This window comes from Penicillium cosmopolitanum, assembly GCF_028827165.1.
Source record: "Penicillium cosmopolitanum strain IBT 29677 chromosome Unknown utg000003l:1.0-3747932.0:1.0-3751027.0, whole genome shotgun sequence".
Taxonomy (NCBI): domain Eukaryota; kingdom Fungi; phylum Ascomycota; class Eurotiomycetes; order Eurotiales; family Aspergillaceae; genus Penicillium; species Penicillium cosmopolitanum.
This window is the reverse complement of record NW_026622673.1, coordinates 302103-318151: the sequence shown is the minus strand read 5'-3', so window position 1 is coordinate 318151 and position 16049 is coordinate 302103. Positions and strand designations below refer to the sequence as shown.

At 44.6% G+C, this 16049-nt stretch overlaps 5 protein-coding genes across 5 annotated transcripts; 1 reads left to right on the top strand and 4 right to left on the bottom strand.

The window, feature by feature from the left end:
- Positions 1-1786: 1786 nt before the first annotated feature.
- On the bottom strand, positions 1787-2050 carry N7509_000303 (uncharacterized protein; the record flags this gene model as incomplete). Its single annotated transcript, XM_056624950.1, has 1 exon — positions 1787-2050. One exon carries the CDS (start codon positions 2048-2050, stop codon positions 1787-1789), a length of 264 nt encoding a protein of 87 aa, XP_056493532.1.
- A 1097-nt stretch (positions 2051-3147) lies between these two features.
- Positions 3148-3540, bottom strand: N7509_000302 (uncharacterized protein; the record flags this gene model as incomplete). The annotated part of the gene is made up of 2 exons (XM_056624949.1): positions 3148-3409; positions 3473-3540. 2 exons carry the CDS (start codon positions 3538-3540, stop codon positions 3148-3150), a joined length of 330 nt encoding a protein of 109 aa, XP_056493531.1.
- A 750-nt stretch (positions 3541-4290) lies between these two features.
- On the top strand, positions 4291-7440 carry N7509_000301 (patatin-like phospholipase family protein; the record flags this gene model as incomplete). The annotated part of the gene is made up of 4 exons (XM_056624948.1): positions 4291-5299; positions 5346-5876; positions 5960-6365; positions 6525-7440. 4 exons carry the CDS (start codon positions 4291-4293, stop codon positions 7438-7440), a joined length of 2862 nt encoding a protein of 953 aa, XP_056493530.1.
- Positions 7441-8614: 1174 nt separating this feature from the next.
- Positions 8615-9229, bottom strand: N7509_000300 (uncharacterized protein; the record flags this gene model as incomplete). Its single annotated transcript, XM_056624947.1, has 1 exon — positions 8615-9229. The coding sequence occupies one exon, from the start codon at positions 9227-9229 to the stop codon at positions 8615-8617; it is 615 nt and encodes a 204-aa protein (XP_056493529.1).
- A 1098-nt stretch (positions 9230-10327) lies between these two features.
- Positions 10328-10752, bottom strand: N7509_000299 (uncharacterized protein; the record flags this gene model as incomplete). The annotated part of the gene is made up of 2 exons (XM_056624946.1): positions 10328-10501; positions 10564-10752. The coding sequence occupies 2 exons, from the start codon at positions 10750-10752 to the stop codon at positions 10328-10330; spliced, it is 363 nt and encodes a 120-aa protein (XP_056493528.1).
- Positions 10753-16049: the final 5297 nt, after the last annotated feature.

The window sequence follows — 16049 nt, the reverse complement described above, 5'->3', positions numbered from 1 at the left end:
ATATACGTTTTCATGCGAAGGAGCTCGAAAACCGTCTTGGCGAAGCTTGCAGGGAAAATCGCTACCATCAGCAGCTAATGGCGAATTATTCAGGGTATCGTTGCTATATGGTTCAGGTGACGTCATGGTGAGATGGGAACGAACTAGCCAAATTGGAGTCCCAAATAGCAGAATAACTTTATTCCACACAGAAAGCCTCATAGTAGCGACCAGAAGGTAACCGTACCTGAGGACAAATCTAATGTTTGAATTCTTATTTGGGAACTGAACGAAGCTTTTTAAATAGACAGCAACAGTCGCCAGCCAGAAAGACCTATCACTTAACCTCGAATAAATAGTTGCGTGTGCCATGCTCACAGCATGTGCTCCTGAATAGAATTAATTTTTCTTATATCGCACGGACTGCTCTAGTCTACTGTGAGCTGCCAACCGATTATGGCGCACTTGTGATAGTATGATATATGGTTTGGATTGATGAAATTCAATAAGTGATGCCCGTCCGTTTGCTGAACGTTTAAGTTTCACCGAGACCAAAGCCGCTCGACGAACCGTGATGAAAACCGGTCGCTCCATTAACAGCAAATTTTATTTAATTATTCAATTTTTAATTTTATCTTATTGAATGCTCGTTTGGCAAAGTGTACTTAAATAATAGTGAATTTTCGATCTAAGGCTGAAATTGATCTTTCGCGACTGATCATATTTCAAACTTCTCTACCATGATGGATAATTCCCCGCGCTCAATCACGAAACCCAGAAGTGCATCCAATCAAAAAGCTCGAAGAAGAAGGGAAACACTTTTCAAAAAGCTGTCTGAATACAGTTCCGAATGTGCTGCTGATATTCATCTGAGCATTCGGATGAAAGGTTCTGGCCAAATTTACACACTGGTGACGACTTTGGAAGGCTGGCCACTTTCACAGGATCAACTCGTAAGTCTTATACTCCACTGTTTGTCAGAAATCGAATCTATTGCCATGTGCTCACTGTCTATCTTCAAGAAATTACAATACCCCAAGCCAATCTATAAGAGTTTGCCAGACTCCGTGAGATAAAACGACCAAGGGTGGCATAGAATCAGAAGAGAGGGGAAATCCAATGGCGTATTAAGAGATATCGTCAGGTGGGCTGTATAGCAGGGATATATGCCTCAAATATGACGCCCAAGGCTGGAGTGGGCGGTATTTATTTTTTCCCTATGGTCCATGAGTCAACATAAGAGCACAATCTTTTCTCATATGAATGCTATAGAGACTACTTGTTCGTATTAGAGCGAGGGAGTCATGACCTAAATTCCACCAGGAATTCTGTCCATGTTTCTTCTCAGAAGCCCTGTCAAATGCAGAGTAAGATAGCATACAAAGAAATATTGATTGCACTGATTCTACATCAATCATTGAGTCTAGCAAAATTGATGTCTGGGAAAGAACATTTAGCTTGAGAGTATTCTCTGATCTCCTAAGAATGACACTGAGGCTTTGGTCTTGTGGTGGTGTTCTATAGTGAACATCTTTTTACTTCAATTACCAAAAGAGGGGTTTATACATACTGTAAAAAGCTTCGTTTCCTGTAATTGTGCTGGAAGGTTAAATAATAACAAATAGATAACCTGCTCAACCACACTTCTTGAAACTTCTCGCGTCACTTGTATCAAGGCCGCACAGCATGAAAAAAAAAGGATTAATTCAAAGGAATCATGCCGACACTTCTTCTTGCCCATGTTGTGTCATAATCATTTTTTCGAGGTTTTCTGCATCGGCAGGACCATCATTGCATTAAAACTCTGTTATTCAGTCTGATCTTTGGGCTCGGGGCGTTGCTCATCTGTGGTACTCGTATGATGGCATGTGGCGTCTTCATGATTTGCGAATTCAGTTATCACACCGACAGATACAGCTTGTTGCGCGCAATCATCTTTCTTGGACCGAGAAATGGTATCTTCAAGTGACAAAAGACCCTGTTCTGCGAGGTTGGAGAATTTCTTATCGCCCCTAACCGCTGATTGAGTTTTTATGATGCCGTTCTTTGGGCCTTTATAATGACGTGACATTTTGAGTGACTGATAGTGAGAAATCTTATGATAAATGCATGGGGGATATAGCCAGAACTCTTTATATTCTTCCTAAAAACAGCTGATCTATGCTTTGAATCATGAGTATACGTAAACCATATATCAGAAAACTTTTCAGCTATGCATGGGTGCTCATCAAAATAGAGATTTCAACATTCCTTGGGCATTATGCAAGCACTTACCTCAGAAATAAAATAGATCGACTATCAACTGTGAATCTTATATCATCAAGTACATTTTCTGCGCACCCTGATATTAAGATGGAGGCTTCCCCACGGAGGGCGGCTGATATCTTCCAGATAAGGAGTAATAGAGATTAAAATCCGAAAAAGAAATTATTCAACCTCCAGAAACTGACTGAAAGCATAGTTTGGGTTAGAGTCTCAATTCAGTGAATTTTGGCTTACATATCAGCGCTCTGTATGTGTTTTACTCGACAACTTTCTATCAGCAGCGTCACAGATCGGAAAATAGCGATGAAATTATAGTTCAGTTAGTTGTTTCATCTATAGCTGCGGCCTAGATAGTACGGTACAGTCAGATTGGGCCGAACTCCGACTGTTTGTAGCGAGAAAATGTGTCGTCATAAAATAGGCGTACAACATATAAGGGCCGGGAGGAAGGCGATAAGTTTTTGTACAATATGTTGATATTTGGATCCAAAATATTGATATACAGGTAATATGTCCTCTTCGTAATACATTATGACGGCGATGTCATATTTCTTTCGTTCATGAGCAAGCGTATGAAGCCGAAGCAGCTCGGCTGGAACAATCTGATGTGAGATCGTAGATAAGCAGTTAAGAAATTGCCTTAAGCTACCCTGCGGGCAATTGCAATAGACAAGCTTGGTTTCTACGATGCTGCTATGGTTATATGGTCCAACAATATTAATTCAAATTTCTTCACCGCGGAGATAATAATTATAATCCATATCTGAGTCCGGTCAAAACACGTGATCAAGGCCCAGAAAAATCCCCAAATTCTCGTTTGTTTTAATTTCCAACATACATTCTCATCGTTCCCTGTCCGTATGAAACTCAAAAAGCACCTGCAGTGAGATAATTGTACACTCTTCAGGTTTTGTCATTACCCGCTGCAGATGTTTCGGAATCTCCCGTGCGTGGGTGTGAGGGATTTTGGTGACCAAATCTTTTCCCGTTGAATGGTGGCAGTTTATAAAGCTTGTAAACTAGCAAAACAGCCAAAAAGACGATAAATGTTGCTCCAGTAACAACAGCTGTTACTATAGCCATCACCGACCACATTCCTCCATTTGATGCGAAGACATTGATCAAGGTGGTAAGCAGTCCCGCACCGGCGTTCAAAGTCACTGGCCTGGCATTTTCGTTAGTGGCTATTTGTACTTTCTGGCTAATACAGTACCGAAGTTTCACTTACATGAAAATCTTATTCGTCAGCCACACGTAGTTTCCCCTTAGGCGTGGGAAGTGGAGTAGCCACAGCATTGCTGCTATGCCGCCCACGAGGAACAAACAGGCAATTCCGAGCAATGGTGGATTCTGAATGGTGTGGAATATAATGCGGCCCGTTTTGTTAGACGTCAAAACATGTTCAATTTCCTTTGATGTCTGGAGTGATGCGAAGGTACCAGGGATGACAAGGTACCCGGCTAGAAGCGCTCAGTTGGCCGCACTTGCTGTGATATTGAAGGTTGCGTCCATTTGGTCCTCTTCCTTGAGCATTCTTAAATATCGCTCTTCTTTGGCGTCCCTGGGACAGTGAAAGTTCTCTCTGGCCAAGGTAGCATTCTCCCTTGCATAAATTCGGGCTGGAAGCGGAATCAGCGTTCCTTGGGAATGAGTAGACATGCTTCCTGGATTTTGTAAAGAAGAAGATCACTATCTGTCGAATTCCAGTACTATGTGGGATATTTATATGAATCTCAGCTAACATTAAGAGATATTATCGGGTTCAAAACTTAGTCGTTGAGAATCAATCAATACGAAATCGACGGAGGTAGTATTTGTAATGGCTTCATCACAATTATGATCATGGGCCTATAAAATGTGTTCCTGAGCGTAAATCTTACGGAGCTTTTGAGAGACGCACAACTGGAACTACTTTTATGCTGCTGATTTCTGGATCAAGGAATGAATATGAGGCCACACAATCGATATTTAGAACGAACTTTCAGGTATAAAAGCCTACCAGCTTTAAAATTTGCATTTCTAACCCAGAAGCTGCTAACACTCGTGATGGCGGCATGGCTAGATATTATCAGAGAAGGAGAGGATTGGACTTTCGTTGATACGGACCGGCTAGGAGAGCTTATGAGGGGGATGCCGTTTCCTGAACGCCAATATCCGGATTTAATTTACTTCGCAGGTCATAAAAGCCGAATCACAGCCCTACGATCTTTCCTTCCACAAAATAATGTCACCCGCAAGGGTGCTAATGGGCTGGTCCGCCTACATATTGACCATAAGGCTCTCAATACGGATAGTCCTCTCATAATTGCTGAGAGCAGTCTATGCTTACAGCAGAGTACTGGCGATACCAAATGGCTCAGATACGCGACCACCAAGCATCGAAGATATGCACTCTCGATGACGGGAGGTTTCTCTTCCGCTGAATCAATACAGGAAGAAATAAAAAGACAGCTCGTCCTACCATGGACTCGGGTCTTGTGCTTGTTTGTCGAATCCGAATCCGATCTCAAAGCCACGCAAAGTTTGCTCCAGCAACCACATAGACAGCTGCAAGTCGGGAGCCAAGCTAGTCGAACTTCACCTGAGGTGATCATTGTACTCAATAATAACATTCACGGGCTAGCGGTCGCCTCACCAGAATATGAAAAGCTGCGTCAGATAGTCGAGGGGAGGAGGATTACATTCCTCGATCTGAGTTCAAGATCCAGTCTTTCTGACACGATCGCTTTTGAGCCGTTGTGGGCCCTTATATCCGAGAAGCTGCAATCAGTCCATGCCGAAGATGAGAGAGTCTGTGGTCGGTTTTCTGCATTTCATCTGAGCTCACTCTGGGACACAAGTGTTCCAGCTAATGGCCAGCTCTGGAAAGCATCGCCATTAGATCTGCTGGCTCAAGCTCGCATAGGCTTCCCCAAAACGGAGAAGAAAGATGACTTCCTGAAAGAGCTCTTAAACAGCGCGATGCCCTCCGTCAATCATAGTGCTGTTTTAGAAGGATTGGTCGAAGTTGTCGCCTCGGCTTTTCTGATGAATGCTTATCCGCCGGGCATGCACGGTAGGGCTGACAGTCCCCAACTGAATACCAACGCTAACGATTTTAGGATTCCCTCCCTCGGTAGTCTTTACCGTCCTATACGAGGCTCATTGTACAGATATCTGGAATGGTTATCCTTTTGGGAGACTCACCGAACGCATTCGATCGCGCTTTGTTGAAAGGTTCGCGGAATTGAGCGTCAACCGAACTTCCTCGTCTATTCGCAAAGATGCACTTGGTCAATTTCATCGTCAGGGAGGAAACCTATATTCCACTACCACCTGCTTTGTTTGCTTGTTTCGGCCTCCAGAGCATATGTTGCCTTGTACACACGCATTGTGTGACACCTGTGTGGCGATATTCGGGAAATTTGAACCCTCCAGGGCGTATCAAGTCGAAATTGTCCAATGTCCGATTTGTGAACGCAAGTGCAACATGACCATTCGTCAACTTCCTCCGACAAAGCGCCCTATTATCCTCAGCCTAGACGGAGGAGGCGTCCGGGGTCTCATCCAGTTGGGACTTCTCTGCGCCTTGGAAAAACGTACTGGTCTACCAATAGCATTGCTGCCAGACTTGTGCGCTGGAACGAGTGTAGGTAAGTATGAGCCCGGTGGGAAGTATGAGCCCGGTGGGAGAATCAGTTTCTATGCTTAAACACTTACAATAACTCACCCCTAGGTGCATTATCGGAAATTGATATCTTCATCAATGGTACTTCGACCACCAATTGTTTCCTCAAGTTTCCCAGTCTAGCACGAAAGATATTCCGTCGTGATTGCAGGAACCCGATTCTTCGCTACACCCATTGGCTAGCCTCTGCATTCAATCTGACCTCCCACGGGCTCTACGATTCGATAAAATTATCAAAAACTTTACAAGAAGCCATCAATCCCGCCCGTCGAATCTTTGACGTTCCCACAGTGAACCCATCAGGTTGTCGAGTGGCTGTTGTGGCAAGTCGTACCTCCGATGGAAAGGCATGTGCGATGGCAAACTATCGAGGAGTGGGTCGGAATGCAGCTCCTGCTGCCTATGACTTTGTGGCTCCCAACGACAACCAAGAGGAACTACTTCTGTTAGAAGCGTAAGTCCACTCCCGTGTGGCATGTGCGCACTTCAAATCTGTGATTATATGCGTTGCTAATACTATGTATAACATGGCAGAGCAATCTCTAGTGTTGCAGCCCCGTTGTAAGTTACTTTCCCCGTCGTCCCTTGAATAGATGAAGCTGACATTCTAAAGTTACTTTTCCACAAGAGTGTTACCTGGTCTCGGTCCCTTGCAGGACGGAGGGGTGCGTGCAAACAACCCATTGTCCATTGCTCTGCGTGAGTCAAGTGTAATTTGGCCTGCGGCAGAAAGACATGATCTCCTTCTCTCGGTCGGAACCGGTTGGTCGTCTGTTATTCACGAGACCTCCTCAGCCTGTCGCAGCAGAATCCGGGAGGGCGCTCTACCACGTCTTCTCCGGGCCTTGATGTTTTCCCCCTCGATGGACGGCAAACAAAGCTATTTCGAGGCACTGAATTATCTTCCACGCCTTTCGAAGCCGGACATTTTCCGACTTGACCATGAGATCCACGGTCCAATACCCGAATTAGACGATATCAACTCATTGGAAAAGATCTTAAAGATGAATTTCATCGTTCCAGATTCGCTCGTCCGGGCGGTTCTCGCGACGGCGATGTTTTTCTTTGAGCTGGATGAAAACCCCGTCAGAAGTCACGACAGCTTTCAATGCCGAGGCTCGATTCTTTGTGCGAGACCCGGTGCTTTTTCCATCCTCCAGCGAGTATTAGTCGAATTTCCCGCTGCTCGATTTCAGACTAGCCACGGATGTGATCTAGGAAATGTAAGCTCGCTCAATTGTTGCACTCATTGCGGGTACTTTCGGAAACCTGTGGCCTTCCCGGTAGCCAGCCTCGGGGAGAGGGTATCCATAAAAATAATAAGTGGCAACCACTGCGACAGGATTGGAGGCTTTCCAACATCCATACAGAAGCTACTTGATAGTCAACAAGCTCTTGCTCCTTTTGGTCGCGCAGACCATTTGGTCTTAGAGTGGCCTCGACACAGGCAATGCCCCTGTCATATTGGAAAAAGGCGTCAGGTTCAATTCTCCGACCGACCATGTCTGTCCAAAAAAAGACGACTATAGAGATTTCCCTTTAGTGACGCATCTTCTCGGAACGCAGAATTTCATTTCGGTGATCCCCATGATCTTTTCCGATCGTCACATTATTACTTTGTTGAGCGTCCTCGGGCACGAATGCGTGATCAATTCAATTTCGAGCGCAAGTTATATCGACTTAAAAGAATGTATTTTTGAAGTACTGGCAATGAATCATTTGTTATCTAGTGTTGAAGGCAGAGATCGCTGGTGATAATTTTTTACCGCTGTGAAATATTAAAGATTGTTAATGAATCAACGTTTTCAACCATGAATTTAGCCATTAGAACATACTTCGCCCCCTTGAGTTATTGGGTCGTGTTTATTTCAATGCTAATCCTATCGAATTGGCCACGAGCTTTTATTCCGCGTGGATCAAAATCCCGCAATATGCCAACCGATTTTTCCAACAATAGCTCGAGCATCTACAGCAGACCTCTTGATGCGGCAAAAGATGCGACTTCAACAAACCCTCCTCTTAAAATTCCCTCGATTGGCTTATCGGTACCTGAAATCAGCCTTCTAGATCATCAAATTGCCATGGCAAGAGGGTCTACGATGGCCTTGGAAATGACACGGTCGCGTCTACAGCTTTGCAAGGGACAGATCAACATACCACGTGCCGATTTGAGGAGACAAAAGCTGTGACAAAAAGCTCAACAGGAGCGCGAGAACGAATTTTATCGAGATTGTTTCCATATTTTTCGCCAACTTATCATCACAATCATGGAATCCACACAGGATTTGGTATTGCAGTATCATTTCCATCCTGGGAAAGGGCCGGTGAAAGATCCACGCTTGATCCGAACAATCATACTCTTAAGGGTAGCACTGGACAAATCACGAGCCGAAGAAGCTGAAGCCGAGAAACAACTGAAACAACAATGGGGCGTTCCCTCCACGCTTTCATCGGCCTCTGGGTGGCTATGATAGTGAGTATTGCTTTGTATAGCTGAAGAGCCCAAAGTCTTTCTTGCAATCATGGCCCTGTCGGTATTTGTGAATACGGGAAGCGACGGACCGTTTACATGCTTTAATCCAGGAAATACATTTTTAGCGCCCTTGAGTTAGCTCTTCGGCTTGCTTAATCACATTCAGCTTCGCTCTCCGCGATTTCGAACCTCAATGTACGTTTCACACAGCTTATGAATTTGAAGTCAATTTATGAGGAGTCAAACTCGGTGCCTATGTAATTACTGACTTCAGCGAGGAATTTGTCTTCATGAGATTGCTGGAGCCTGTTTGCAGCCTCGGGCAACAATTTCAAGCGTTTTTCGTGGTCCTTTGGACAGGTATCGCATAGCAATAATTGCCGGTCGAGATTTCTCCACAGCTGAGAGTTCAACTGGTCCAAACTTGAGATTTTTTTGTGTAGAACTTTCTGAAGACCACGGAGACTGTGCGACATTTCAAACCCAGCAATGCATCTGACTAGCTTGATCGCAATATGATTCATTCGCAGCAGAGTATCTCGTCCCTGCTCGATCCTGTGAACTGCGGCATGACGAATGTTTGTAATAACGCAGCGCCACCGCTGAATTGCTTTCCATGCCAGGTTGAAACGACTGTCTTGAATGTTGCCCTGGTATTTTGCTAGGAAGTTGAAAACCCTGTGCAGCTCCACTGACTCGGCACATTTCCATCCAACTTTAATTGACTCCGACGGTAGCCATCGGACGATGAACTGGAAGAATCGGGTTTCGAGGTGCCGCTGTATACATCGTAGAATGATATGCTGGGCTCGAAATGGTAGATAGTTTGACGAGAATCCTGGCATGGAAGCTATTTTGTCTCGAATCTCTGTTTGGAAGGGTGGGCAAAATCTCTGTCTCTCTGTGTAATTGGAGATCCTCATCCTCTCTTCCAGTATTTTTGCTGTAACATTCATAGGTCACATAAAGTGAGACAACAAGACCAGCTGGAGAACAAGATAAAACTTAGCTAGTTCCTCTCAAAGCCCCTCAAACAAGGATTATATCTATACTATTGTACTTTGCATCGATTTTGTGAGTCATTCAAAATAGCAATTAAAAGAAGATGTATGATTGTCATCATATTCTTGGTACCTTCAATCTGTGTATATTGTTCGATAATATTTCTTTAGTCCGATAGTGACTTCGATGATAGATACTGTACAACACCATTCTTCTTCCAAACACGAAGTCTACAGTATCGATAATTTTTACCTTTGACAGGAGTTATGATCATTTGGGGTTTTTGCTTGATAGTAGTTCTGGCTTTTGCAATCCCCATGGTAATTGTTTCCAATCCACTCGTCGGATCTTCTAGCTATTTATCATTGACTAGGCTATTCGTCCAATGCCCCCAGAACTTTCCGCGGCGCTGAAGGTATCTCATATCATCTACAGCTTCTTAGTTTCATCATAATCATGCATCTTACTAATTCGTTCTTCTGCAGCTAGAGTCGCTACATCGCTCTCCGAGTAACAAAGATCATCCCCTATGACAGTACGCCTAGCTGATGACATTTCATTCCAGGTAATCATCATCCGTCCTCAAATCATGGCCTTGCCCACTGGCATGGAAGACACCACTCGAAGCACAAGCATAAGCGTTTGGCTGGATAGATGGAAGGAAACTAAAGTCGATCAACGGGCTTTGAGTAAACAACGATTCGCTTCCTGAGGTCTGTATCGACTATAATAAGAGCATACATGTCTTGATAATTTGATATTTTGCGCGAAATGAGACGTTGGAGTACTATAGCTAGTTTGAATATTTTTCGATCATTCGCTGTCTTAGAAGTACAGCACAGCAGATAACTATAATGGAAAACATCACATTCAAATGTCTCACACATTTGGCTAGTCTGCAGTGTCTTGAAAAAGGATTGAATGACGTCGATTTTGTTCGATCATACTATTGCACGACGATATTCGTCCAGGTGTTTTGCCAGATCCTCCCATATGCCTCTTTTTCGGATTGGAGTATCGACACAGTGGGGCATGCTATGCGTTGGCTGACCAAGGTTTGTTGTCTCATAATCGCGAGATGTTTTGACAATTGGAGGCTTGGCGCGGTTTCTCTTCTATGCATTAGCACTTCATGGAAAAATCACTATAGCATGTTGGACCTTCTTCTCGCCCTTACCATGTCTTCCGCTGATGGTGGAGTGCTGTTTGGGTGAGAATGGTACGTAACGATTTGACCGTCTGGGAGCTCCATTACAAGCCAGCTTTTGATCCCATACAGAAGCCAGAATTCATTGTGACGACGAAGCAGGTTGTTACGGCGTTTTCGAAGTTGTTCTTTTTTGACTCGAGTCAAAACAGGAGCCATTTTTAGAATGTATGTATGGAGAAATCATCAAAAGTTTGAATAACAATTATATATGTTTTCTGCACTAGGTCGATTTTGTCGAGATTTGTCCCAACACAAAAAAGGTTTTCAGAAGCAATCAACGGTTATAAACTCCAAATTAGGCGCAGGCAGTTTTCCCAAACGAGCCAAACAATGAGGATCAATGTTGATAGCACAGAATGTTTCTGTGGCCGCAGATTTTAAAACATTTATCAGTTACTCTAACAACGTAGCCCCTGGAGATGGAATTTTGGAATTTGGTTGCATCTTAGCTTATAGAATAAAGTAGAGCCTGCCAGGCTTGGAAGGGCATTTGACGCTTTTTCCTTTGGACTTCAGGAATTCATATCATAACTGTCCTTCAGGTCAATATGTCTCTAAATCGGCCATTCAAAACTTCTCTGGAGTAGGTGATCGATGAAAACTAGAACATGACAGAACGCTCACTGGTTTTAGGACTGGGAACGTCAAGTCACCAGCTTATATTCCCTGCAAGCCTCAGTTCGCTCCCCATGATGTCTCTACAACTCGCGCAACCTTGCTTCCAAACATACCCAGCAAGGAAAGAACGACTCCGTCGGAACATTATCTCGTGATAACTGCTCCTAGTCCAGCTATTTTCGATGTTCCTTTATCTGACTCTGAGCACACTTCTCAAGTTGACTTGGTGTCCAATTTAACGCAACCGAGATACTCTACAACCGCCCCTTCATCATATGAGAGTCAAGCACCCACCACTGCAGATGTACACGGTTTCACGCATTCAGCTCATGGCCTCAAGCACTACATATCTGAGACCGATGGGAAACACGTGTTCTCATTGACTTCCCACATCAACCAGGAGCAACAAGCTTTGGATACTCTTGACAAATCTACTTTGGAATTTTGGTCGGAACCTGAGACGGACTCGCTTTCTTTGCCAATGCCCTTACTGTACAGTGAGATGACTGGGGATTCTGGAGGTGTAGTGTATTGGGACAAAGAAGGCTTGAAAGGCAGTTTATCAGATACGGGGTTACCTCATACAGCTGGGTTGAATGACGGGGCCTGGAGAAGCGTATCTACATCCAAACAGCATGGAGGCCACTCCGCTCAGTCTACAACATCGATAGATACAGCCACGCTAGGACAAACGAGCACGAAAGACGGCACCTCTACATCTGCCATCATGACTTCAGCCCGATGGATGTACGATCCAACATCCAGTCGTATCAATTGGTCAATGCGAGTCTCTAAACAGGGTGTGGAATTGATTGTCATGAGCGTAGTTGGAGGAAGCCTGGCATTTATAGGTCTAGTGCTTCTACACCGTCTCATCTCTCGCTCTTTCCAAAAGAAAAATGAGCGATTCAGACACCTTTCTCCCGTCTCGCTGGCGAATAGCTTTTCTAGAGAGGAGTCTAGCACACGTATTTCAGATTTAGCGGAAGTTTCGCATTTCTCAATTGAATCTTAAACGCATATTGATTGATTTTATGTAAAAGGTCATGTAAAATATATGTATGGGCATGATGGGTATCTCGCAACAAGGGCCCTACAAAATATGTCGATACATTTTTTTGGAAACACGAGTTGATGGCTTCGGGAAAACGGATATACAGTATCACAATGAAAAACAGCGCCCCCGGAAATAAATCGTAATGCAATTGAAATACCGGTAATGTATGTACCGTTACTGGGAAAGATACCGACAACGTCGGGAAGTTGCCTATTCCGGCGAATTGATGTGGTGAGATATGAACCGGTGAGATGTGAACGGTGAAAAGTAGGTCATTTAAATCTGGATTATTAAGAAGCACTAGTAAGTTTTGGACTGGTAAAGAGTGACTGGTGAAGAGTGACTGGTGAAGAGTGACTGGTGAGGAGTGACTGGTGAAGAGTGACTGATGAAGAGTGACTGGTGAAGAGTGACTGATGAAGAGTGACTGGTGAAGAGTGACTGGTGAAGAGTGACTGGTGAAGAGTGACTGATGAAGAGTGACTGGTGAAGAGTGACTGGTGAAGAGTGACTGATGAAGAGTGACTGATGAAGAGTGACTGGTGAAGAGTGACTGGTGAAGAGTGACTGGTGAAGAGTGACTGGTGAAGAGTGACTGGTGAAGAGTGACTGATGAAGAGTGACTGGTGAAGAGTGACTGGTGACAAGTAAACTGGTGAACCGTTGAAATTTTAACTGTTGAGACCGAGGATCAACTGGTGAAGTTTGAACTGGTGAATAGTCAAATGGTGAGAAGTAAACAGGTGAACAGTAATTGGTGAAGAGTAAACGGGGAAGATTAAACGGTGAAATCGAACTGATGAAGCTAAGATGTTCAAATGTAGGCGAGTGAAGTCGACTGTTGAAAAATAAACCGGTGAGATGTAAACCGCCAAAGATTAAACCGATGGAGGATAAATGGTGAGAGAGGTGATCAAATAGATCAAAGGTTGAATTGGGAATGCGTTGATACAGAAAATATGTAGATTTTTAGAGTAATTCCTGAAGGTGATCACCGACCTGAAAATCCGGTGAAGGCGGGAAGGGCATCGAAAGTGGTGAGAGTGGTGAGTCAACACCCTCATTTTGCCAGCCCGCCCCCCCAATTCCAAGAATCTGCCATGTTGGTCATGTGACTGATGACTCATCTCGATTCTCACCTCAATAAACTATCATGGTCATTTTAAACGTGATTCCCTTCCTAGAAGACACAAGCCAATATTATTTATAATGTCTAAACCCGACCCGTGAGAGAAATACATCAAATTGAAATTCAGGCTGCCAAATTTCATGGCATACTTATCAGCTACAACCAGCGCAGTTTCCAAGGAAAATAATGTGATTCCAAAGCCTTCCAGTGAAAATTCATTCAATGCCACTCAAAGCCTCAACCCCGATTTGAGTGAATCATATGTCAGGTTTATTGTAATGTTTTTGTGGATGTTGTCGCACATATCTACGCCACAACCCTGGAGCGAAGAGAACGGCCCATAATTTTACACCGCCTGCCTTCGCCCCGCCAGGAATCTTCACGAGCGGCCGATCCGGCGCTCTCGCATCATACGATATCGAAGAGTACTTCAAGACCTACAGATCCGCCTGGGCCGAATGTTCCGCTCTATATGGATATCCACTCAGTCCTGATCGCGTGCCGCAGCCTTGGAATAAGGGGTGGTCCCAAAATGCAGCGACTGGGCCAGGCGATTACCCGTCGCTCACAACGCATCTCCCGATCACTTCGTCTTTCATACCCCCGGAGATCACGGCCCGGGTCAGATAGCTGGTTTCGTGCCATAAAAATCTTAGCCAGCGCAGTCAATTGTAGGCAAGGCGTTTTATTATCGCAACCGCTACCAAGCCAGGCCTACCTCTTTGGATCTTTCATACTGAGATACCTAGCCGGGGGTTCTGCAAAGGACACGGTGGATGGAGAGACAAATTTCTTAGATTTACTTACTCTAGCTGTCAACAAATACGCTCCAAAATAACATTTCATATATTCTGTCCTCTCAGATTTACCTGGTGTCTCCATGTGTTACTCTAGCTGCCAGATTTTCAAAGCGAGAATAGACCAATAGCTATGTTTCAAACTTGGACTTGGATATGACAATTAGAAGATAGTGTAATCAACCGAATTGAATGTAGTCATTCCTAAAAACAGATATTTTGCTAGGCTGCTCGAAAGCAATTAATTTCTCCGCTCAAAAATTTCTGTCATTCCAATATGCTTCACATTCAATTTCTCTTCGCTTGTGCATACGGCCTGATAGAGTAGACATGCCATGACCATTTAGTGAAGTGATCCAGGATTAAAGTTCCGGCCACCCAGAAAGCAATCTGCACATACTCATAACATAATGCCGTATAATATCAAATGGAGGGATGGGGATTTGGGAACGGAGCCGTGCTCATCAAAATTGAAGGAGGAAATGGAGTGGACTCATAGCTGCTCGGAAACGGGGCGGACTCGAAGCTGCTTTCAGAATCATCCGGTAAATCCATGTAGGGTATGCTATGATACACATGAGATTCCGACCCATGGACTCCAGAACTGGTATTGGTCCAGTTCGAACTATCCAATCCCGGTGTATAAAGAGTCGGCGTGTCCTCATCATTATTCTCGCTAATATGCGGAGTGCTGTCTTCCAGAAGCTCGGGCCATAGCAGCTGGCCACTCATGGCATCATGGTCCATTAAATAACCGAAGAATTTCTTGAACACCGATATACGGAGAAATCTCGACGTGACACGGGTTTCTATCCTTCTTTCCTTCAGCGACATCACTGATAGAGCGTATCGGTCGGCTTCCACAGTATCTATTGAGGGTTTACCACTCCTTTTCTTGACATCCACTTCGTCTGATGCATCTTCAGGGTAGTCGCAAGGTATCTCGGTTGGTAATACGACTGGCGAGGCAGAAAGGTCGACAGCGTTGGGTGTTCGGAGACCCATGGTCATCATTTTCATGTGAAAATGGTTCCAGATATCTGTACGGTTGGGCAGATTCAAGTGCTGCTGGCTAGACGCTGTTCCGAATGCCAAACTACTTGATGATTTGAGCCGCCTCCAATCGGTCATTTCGAATCCGTACTGGAAGCTGAAGCGCCAGAGCTCCAGAATGTAAATTCGAAACCTGGCCTTTCGGGCTGCCGGGTCGAGCGTTGATCCGATTTCCCATAATCCATAAACGCCATTGTCGATTGTCACTTTATCATCGGTACTATTTGGTTGGAGAAATAGCTGCTTCATGACACTCTGTGGTACTTCCAGATAGAGACGGTCTCTGAAAAATGTCTTTAACGACGGAATTGGAGAGTCAATCTCTTTCAATCGGTTCCAGATCTCCCGTCGATCATTTTCCGAAAAACTGGGGAAAAGCACGCCTTCGTCAAACTTCTTCTGCAAGAATTCTTTGTCCTTTTTGGAGACTTTCGGGACTCGGGACTCGATGAGGTTGACAGTAACACCGTCAATTAATTGTAAGCTCTGGATGTGGCCTCCAACAATGGCTAGTAATGTGGTCAAAATACTTCTCCAATAGCACGAAATTGCCTGGTATGCCAGTTGTATCAGCCTCTGATCCACCGAAATCTGGCACCGGAAGTCTAACGTACCTCGTCACAGTGCATAGCGGTAACTTTGTGCAGGTTTCCAATCTGCATTCCATCCCAAAGCCCTGGAATGGCAAGTAGCGAGTTCAATTGACGGGTCAGGAACTGGTTCTTGAAGAATAATCTCCGATACTGTCCTTTCTTGCTTCCTGCAACTGACTCTAGGGCCGCCCACCAGCTTTCCGCTG